At 31.0% G+C, this 9,302-nt stretch overlaps 1 protein-coding gene and 1 pseudogene across 1 annotated transcript; one reads left to right on the forward strand and one right to left on the reverse strand.

Moving 5' to 3' along the window:
• Positions 1 to 454: 454 nt before the first annotated feature.
• On the reverse strand, positions 455 to 1,426 carry LOC108476714 (ethylene-response factor C3-like; annotated as a pseudogene).
• A 5,806-nt stretch (positions 1,427 to 7,232) lies between these two features.
• LOC108476706 (ethylene-responsive transcription factor ERF098-like) lies at positions 7,233 to 7,656 on the forward strand. The gene has a single exon (XM_017778987.2). It carries the CDS (start codon positions 7,249 to 7,251, stop codon positions 7,654 to 7,656), a length of 408 nt encoding a protein of 135 aa, XP_017634476.2. The 5' UTR covers positions 7,233 to 7,248.
• The last annotated feature ends 1,646 nt before the right edge of the window (positions 7,657 to 9,302 follow it).

Raw genomic sequence — 9,302 nt, forward strand, 5'->3', positions numbered from 1 at the left:
TAAAATAGAATTTAACTTTTACCCATTCAATGCTATTATATAATCAGATTAAACTATTAATTTGTTAAGTGTCATGAATATTATAGAAATACATTATTTCTCTTATACATATTGGTCAATGCTATTATATAATTCGATTTAACTATTAATTTAGTAAGATGTCATTATAGCGTATACAATTATTAAAAAATACATGTAAAATTAATTAATATTACATAAATATAAATTTGATAACTTTTTATCATATATAATATAAGCTAAATTTGAAGTTTTACCTGTTCAATGCAATTATATAATTAGATTAAACTACCAATTTGTTAAGCTATCAGTGAGCTGTTTATAAGATTATAGAAATATATTATTGTGGAATAAGTGAGGGAAGTTGGTTACCAAAAAAAGAAAAGAGGGATGTGAACATAAAAGGTGAAATTATTGTACATTTCTATGATGTGTGAGTTGTTTCAACTTTACAAGAGACCCCAATATGAGATGAGATGATGAAGTAAGGAAAGAAGATTGAAGAGTGTGCTTAAATCAATGCCCCCACCAAAGCAATGAAATTGACAAGAGAAAAGAAGATATGAAATGGGATTAAAGTACCCAAAGCAACCAAGGAGCTCTACTTTCACTCACATGAACTTATTAACAGTTGTTCCAAGTAATCAGCTCCCAAATCTTCAAAGACCAGCAAGTTTTGCTGTTGCCTTAATGCCGCGTCCTTTGGCTTGATTTTCTTGTTCTTGGATCTTTTCCTCGATGAATACCGGTTCTTGAGATCCACCACAGGGGACCAACCCTTGTCTTCATCGCATCGACACTTGAGTTCTTTAAGCGATGCCTTGACAGCTTCAGTGGGGAAATTGAGAGTAGCCGATGGTCCTCTCATTAAAAATGCGGCTTGGTCGTAAGCTAAAGCAGCTGCTTCAGCGCTGTCGAATGTACCAAGCCAAACCCTGGCACCATGTCTGGTTGAATCCCTAATCTCAGCAGCAAATTTGCCCCATGGCCGTTTCCTCACCCCTCTGTAACTCTTCGTTTCCTTGGGCTCTTCTGAGCAAACCTCTTCCTCCTTTACGCCATCGATGGAGTTGTCGCTAAACTCTGACGATGCTTTACCCCTTTCTTCTTCTTCATCACCCAATAAGTCCATCCAAGCCGTTTCTTGGGAGATATTGAACTTGAGAAGGAGCTCATCCCACTCACAGCTGCTGGAAAACGCCTCCTCCGATCCAAACGCTAACAATTCTGCATTATTTGAGTATTGAAACAACCAAGACTCCTCCTCCATAACTGGGTGATTTTTTGCCCAGCTTGTTTTTTCCTCCTTGACGAGTCACAAACTAGGTTTTGTGTCACAAGATTTGAAGTATGGCACCCTCTATATATACCAGAATTTAGCAGATGTGAGCACACTTAAATTAAGAAACTATCACGCAAATATTTTATATACATTAGATTATTTCACACAAAAAATTATTTAACAATAGTCAAAACTTTGTATATTAAATCTTTAAATTATTTTATTTCAACATCATATAAAATTATTAAAACGTAAAAATATTATTATAATAATATAATTTATTATTTAGAGTATACTAATTTTCTTCGATTGAATTTGAGTTATCATTTTTTTTACTACTGAATTGATATCCAATTAATTTAAACATTAATACAATAAAAATTTTATAATAAGTATACATAGGATATATTTCAAAATTTGACTTTAGCAACTAAAATACATTAGGGCTTGGCCCCAAAATGGAAAATTTGTTATGCAGGTCCATTAAGAAATGTTTAAATTAGAAATTAATATATAGTGAAATCCTCTTAAAGTAAAAAAGATTCTAGTAAGTCCTTTTATAAAATAATGAAATTATAAAGTAATACATGATAAAATTATATTTTGACCGCTCAAAAATTTATAATTCAATTCCTCCCCTTAAAAAGATTTCTGAATTCAACCCTGACACATAATATGATAAATATGTTTGGCTACAAAGGTTATTAATTTGATTTCTTTTGCATTTGGTCACTATAAAGTTTTTCAATTTAATTTCTTTTTATAGAATTTTAATTATTTAACATGAAGGGTGGTCATTGGATTATTTAAGGGTTTGGACCTAATAGACGCTCTCTATATTTTTTTCTTTTTCTCTTTTCGATGAAAAAAAAAATTTCATTGTAAAGTCGTATGCAATGCACAAAAAAATTTATACATTTGTTCAACTCTATCTTTTTTCTTTCTTATTATTTTTTAGTTATTTTTAGCTTTTCTTCTCGTCTCATCACGTGAGTTAGAAAAACATTTTATTATGTTATATCATTAGGATAATGATCCATCAATCTGTTAGTTCATTTTAAGAGGCACAAATAAAAAAATTTGTTTTAAAAGCAAAAAAAACTACTAAAATTTCACAAAAACCTCACAAAAATTTATGTACAAAGAACGAACAAATTCTTATAAATTATCCGAAAACATAGAAAGAAATATTTACAGATGACCCTAAAATGTGATCTAATTCTCATGAAGATAATTTGAATTTCCGATCACATTGTTTTGAGATAACATGAGAAACTACCATCCTTACTAAATATGAAAAAACATATAGAAGAATAAGATGACGTACGGCGGCGGGGTTGAACATATGGACCCATAAGTGCACAAAGAATGATGCATTTGCCATGTTAAACATGGTGCTTTCTTACCAAAGTGGAAGCCACTTGTTAGTGTAATAATGTAATTAATTTCCTCTGAACGAGGAAAGTGGTTTGAAAAACCATAGATTAGGGACCGACGTTAAATCATTTTTATATTATTACTTTAAACTACAAAATCTACTTTCATCTTAATTTATATAACTCATATTGAATTGAAAATGAATAATTTTTTGAATTCATATAATGGTATGATGGTTAAGTTGTTTATCATCTTAGGTGTGATTTGAATTTGAGTTGCGTTAGTCATATTTATTGCTTGGGCTTTACCCTGGTATTGTAATTCACAAAAAAAAGAGTAATTCTTTTCTTATTTTAATTTTTACATGAGTTAGTCGATGAGTAATAAATTGTTAAAAGTAAGTATTATTTTGAGTTTTAGAGTTATGATTAAATTGACGGGTTTTGTAAATGTTAAGAGCCAAATTTATTGAATTTTTAGAATTAGAACTAAAATAATAAATTTTGTAAACATTAAGGGCTAAATTTGTTAATTTTTATATTTAGGATCAAATTGTTAAAATGTGTAAACATAAGAGCGCTAATTTTGTTACTAGACCAATAAAAAAGCCAACATTAATTCAGAGTGGCTAAAATATTTAATTTCGAATAGTTTAGTGACTAAATTAAAATAAATTAATAGTTAAGTGACTATTTTTATAATTTAGCCATAAATATGATTTTTAACATGAATTTAATGTTCCACGTCGTCATTTAATAAATAGGTTAATTTTCAAATTTAGAAATATATAACTACTAATTTAATATTTTTTAATAAAATGACCGAAATAAAATTCATTTTAAAATATAAGGGCTTTCCTGATACTTTTACATTAGTTTAACTGAATAGGAAACATATGTTACGTGACAAGAGCATGGTCACGTGTGAAGGTGAACAATGGTGTCCCGACCACCATATGTTGACACAGTCCATGCTAATTTGACAATTTATAATTCAGTCCAAACAAGGTAATAAGAATTATGCCCCACAAGACAGACGACTCCAATATTCAGGTTTGTCGTAAATGGTCACTTCCTAGGTTACAACATAGTATATATATATAGTTTAATCACCCAAAGTTATTTCTTATTTAATTAAGTCCTCCATCAGGACTTGACTGCCTCGCATATCCCATTATTATACCGATCATGCGCCGCCATCATCATCTCTGGCGACCAACTAGGGCAACTGTCTTTTTCTTTCCTTTTTTTTTTTTTTTGGTTCAGTAATTCAGCGGTGATGCTGGCTCGTTGGTGACGTGATTGCTGAGTAAATGGGGATCGGTTGGGCTGCCCGCCGGCCGGCTGGGTAAACTTTTATTTCAATTGTTTAGGGCAAGGGTGCAGGAACCAGTGTTTCAACGTAGCTTCGTTTGAGTAATAGTTAGGAGCTTAGCTAATCCATCCATTTAAACAAAAGTCATTTCCATATCATATTAATTCCGAGAAAATATTGTATGAAATAGAGATATTAATATTTTTCAATAGTTTTATATTAAATCAATAATTTTATCTTCAATTTCAAGATTTTTAATTTGGATTTGATTTTTTTCAGGATGAAAATATCAGTAATTCGTGATGAAACGTCACTGTTTCATACAATTTTTTCTTAATTTATACTCCCAACAAAATAAATAATTTTGATTTAATCATTCTAAAAGGCTTAATATATTATTTCATACTCAAGTTTGACACTTTTTTAATATGGTATCTAAGTTTTTTTGAGTCCAAGTTGATATCTCAGTATTTTACAAAAGTTATATATTTTGATATCTAAAGGTAACCATGTTAACTTTTAGTATTTAATATGCGTTTTAGAGTTGATTTGATGAAAGTTAATTTCTAATATTGTTAGGTTTGAATTTTTATGATTTTGTTAATAGAATAAATTTAGTATAAATTGTGAATTTATTTAAATTTGTGTTTGATTTGTTAAATACAGATGATGATGTGATCTAATTCGGTTTTACAGCTTGATTTGATGAAAGTTAATTGCTAATATTATTAATTAATTATGAATTTTCATCAAATCAACTCTAAAATCCAAATTAAAAAAAAAATAAAAAGTTAACATTGTTATCTTCATGTACCAAAATGTATAACCCTTGTCAAATATATGTATCACATTAGAACAAAAAATAAGGCAAGTACCACAATAGAAAATAATGTTAAACTCAGGTACCAAATTATGAGAATGACAACATGAGAATGACAAATCAGTTTTTTCTTCCTTGATTTTTAGCATTTTTAGTTATATTTGATTTTTTTAATGGAAATCAGGAGAAAAAATCTGATTTGTCATTCTCCTATTGGAAAAGGATAGGGATGACGTGGAATCATAGTTTCATACAATCCCTTCTCCCAAATTATGCATTAAGAATTTTTAAAATTATAAAAATATATATTAATGCAACATTAATCTCTACTCCTCCAACAAAATTTTCCGATTTCGCCCTGATTTATCGGTACTAATAACCAAATGACACCCAGAATTTTCTACTCAACTAACCATACAAGAAAACTTTCTCAAAATCCACCTAAAACACAAATTCCATTGCTTTTTATTCTTCTTTTTCCTCTATCAATTTCTCATTTTGTATTGCTTTTTTTTCAATTGCAAAGAGAATTATTCAGTTTAAATGGATTCTTCGGGGTTCAATGAAATTAACCTAAGTTTTCAATTTTTATTTTTTTATTCTGAAAGTAAAATGAAAATTACAATAATTTTTTATTTGTATATTTAATAACGTGACAATAAACATGGAAGGAGCTGATTGGATGAGACTACCAAATCAACAGGATTAACATTTTAGATTATATAATAGCTTGATGTATTTTACAAGCGGCAGATGATACATGGTGAGGTTCTTATCATTGGTGAGGTGATAGGTCTCGACAGGATAAATATCTAGCACAATTCCATCAAAGCAACACAGAGAAGGTAAAACATATAACAATTACCTCCCCTCCTCTAGAGAGTTATAAAGTAGTTTATCTTTGAAAGAGATCAGTTTTCCCGCCGATGGTTCCGCATCGACACCAAGCAAGTTCGGTGGCTCCTCTTCGTGATCCCGGTAAAGAGTAGTCAGTTGCTTCCAAGAATCATTGTTCAGGCTAGAAAGCATTTTATGCTAACTCTTTTTTCTTTTTGTTACTGATCTCACTATTTCAAAGATTAAATAATAATAAATCTAACATCAATTTTTGGCTGCTTACAATTAATGTCAACAAGCGCAATGGCACACATCATTATTTTTGCAAAGAGCATCTCAGTGGTACAAAACTTAAAGCAGTCGCCGTCAGGAGATTGATCATCTTTTCCATGCGTACATGGCCCACGGTGATAATCTGCGCAACATCCCTCACCAACTACTCCCATAATGTCTGTAAATTCAAATGCAAGAACTATTATTTTCCCTGTCATGACTAGGATTGCATACACATGCATCTATTCCTGAATTATATATTCAACTAGAAAATACATCAAATTAAAAAAATTAAATTAAATTAACATGTTTATACAATTTTGTCCACAAAATAATGTCACATACCTACAGATAGGACGAGGACAAAAAGAAGAACAAATAATAAAACTTTTGTTTTTACCAAGTTCATCTTGAATATGCAATTTATAGTACTGTTAAATTTTAATAAATTTCCTTTGATAAAAATTTCAAAAATCCCAATTCATAGCCATAACTACATGCTGGTTTTTTCCAAATTTACTACTCTTGAAAGCATGTGAAACGTAAAATCAACATTTCTAGCTCTAAGTTAATGAATTTGAATAAATAGAATTTTTTTTTTTAAAGTGAGGACTTTGAAATCAATATATATGCAAGTCGCGATTATTCATTTGCTCTGTAGGTTTGGCAAGAGCTTAGAATTAATTGGAGGGTGAATCAAATAGAAGATTCTATGGCTAATTGAGTTCGACCGTATATTCTGGGAACAGTAACCAGCCAAAATTAATAGTCATAACTGCAATTTGGGCAATTTGGCTTTCGAGAAATAAATTAGTTCGTGAAGGAAAGCAGCAATCTAAGATTGAAGTTGGTACTTTCATTTTGGGATACGCTTATGTCAAACATGACATAAGGGATGATTACAGTAAACGTAGAGCCGCCGCCCGCCGAAGGAAAAAAAAAGCCTCATCAGAAATAGCTCTCATGCACGCACCCTCACAAAATTTAGTTCTGAAAAACATAAAACTAGTTATTTTACTACTCTATTCATACACCAGTTTTCAGATATGGTATTGGTGAGCTGATTTTTATAATTAAAGTGGACTAAATCGAAACTTTTGTTCCTCGCCTGAGATTTCAAGGATGTGTGAGAGGAAGTTTCATAACACCCCCCCCCCAAAAAAAAAAAAAAACAAAAATTCCAAGCGCCAAGTATGACTCATCCCATAACTTTATTCACATGGCACATGCATTTGGGGGGCCAAAGACAGTGACCACAATCCATGTCATATATATATAACCCTATACATGTTCTTCTTGATTCATATACTTGAGAAATTGAAACAAAATGGAAGCATCCCAAAGAGGGAAGAGGAAAATGAAGAATGAGATGGAAAATGGGGGAGTTCGATACAGGGGAATCCGCAGGCGACCATGGGGAAAGTTTGCAGCCGAGATTCGTGATCCGACGAGGAATGGGACTCGGCTATGGCTCGGAACTTTCGAGACGGTTGAGGAGGCTGCTAGGGCTTATGACAGGGCTGCTTTTGCTTTCCGGGGTCACTCGGCTATTCTCAACTTCCCAAACGAGTTCCAATGTCAGAATCCAAGCTTACCAGCCTCTTCATCTTGTAATTCAGTTGGAAGAGTAAATCCCCAAAGAGGAGGAGGAAGTGAAGTAATTGAATTTGAGTACTTGGATAACAAGTTGTTAGAGGACCTTCTTGAAACGCAACAAAACATGCATGGTCTATAAAGCAAATCAAAACTTTGAGTTACAAGTTTATTACATTGCATTCATTAATTAACCTTGGAAAGAATAATAGTTGTTGCAATATTTTCTTTCTTTTAAAATCTTTTGTATTCAAAAGGATTTTACATGAATTTCATATTTTTGTAATTTTGAAATTAAAATTCAAAGTTGGGTGTTGAATCTTTTTTTCAAGTGTTGGTTGGATTTTTGCTTTGAAAATTCTTATCGTATGTCCAATGTTCATAACTAATTAGAAATTATTAAATTTTAGATTTGATGAGACTTAGTACCAAGTGTTAATCTAAGTTGGATCAGCTTGTTTAAATTCAAGTAGTTGCAATATATAAATTTATGGATTATTTTATGTATATATTTAGCATTTATATTTATTAAAAATAATTTTATATATTTTGATTATTTTAAGTAAAGATAGAAATGGCGGGGTGGATATTGCTAAATCCTTCACTGCTTTTCGTTATGGATATATACAGGCCCGTTTATGATTGTTTTGGACCTTAGGCAAAACAATAAATTGGGTACCTTTTAAAAAATATATATAAAATATAATATAATAAAACCTGAAAATTTTTGGGCCATAAAAAATGAAGTATTTATGGTGAAAAATTGAAAACCATAGACATTTAATTAATTTATTATAGGTTGAATATTTTTTTCCTCACATTAAAAGTAGAAATTTTTTTTGTTGCCCCTTCCCGTCTTAGGCGACTGGACTCTCAAACAACTCCAGGGTCAAGCCTGGATATATAATATTGAAAATTACTACTACCTTCATGGATGTTGGATGTGTCCATCCTCACCTCATCCTGTGCTGCTTTCAATTTTAATTTTTTATTATTTAATTTTAAAATTTTCAGTCTTTTTAAAGTAAAATAAATATTTAAATATAATTCTTAAAAATAATATATAATTTTTTTATATTATGTTATTACATTTTTACTATTTTAATAGTTTATATATACAAAGATAAAATAATAATTTTATACAGTGAAGTCAGTCATTATTCAAAACAAAAAATTTACCAGGTCTTGAGTTCACTTTTCAAATAAAAAAAATCCAATCCAATCAGAACAGGTGGTTCAAGTTCTAATTTTAATCTAACTTTTTAAGGGTTTTAGTAGTAGGTAGCGGTACTCTATTGACATTACATAAAAAAAGAAGAGCAAAACGAATGATAAAAACTACTGGGGTTCGGTGGCTTGTAAATTGCATTTATATTGTACAAGGCTAGGCAATGTCTAGACTAGGCAATGTCTGTTTTGTGATGGCTGACAAGAATGGAAATGAGTTGGCGTTTACTCTGGCGGTTGCAGGTATTAGAAGACCTGGTTTGTACAAGGCTTGGTGGTGAGTTCTCATTTTGGTTTATGGTAGCTGATTCGGTCTCTGCTGTTTTGAAATAGCTGGTTTCTGCTCCTAGTCTGCTGATTAGATGCTGGTTTTTGTTTTGTGCTCTGTTGTTTTGAAGGTAGTGTTTATGCGGGGGGTGTGATGGCTTTAATGTTTTTCTATTGTATTTAGTTTGTGAGTTTGGATTATGAATTGGGTGTTGGTTTATTCGTGGGGGTGGTCGGTTCTTATTGCTTGTTTCTTTTAGTTTCGGTTTTTATATATGATCTTTGATCGAGCGA

Source organism: Gossypium arboreum, chromosome 7 (assembly GCF_025698485.1).
Source record: "Gossypium arboreum isolate Shixiya-1 chromosome 7, ASM2569848v2, whole genome shotgun sequence".
NCBI lineage: Eukaryota > Viridiplantae > Streptophyta > Magnoliopsida > Malvales > Malvaceae > Gossypium > Gossypium arboreum.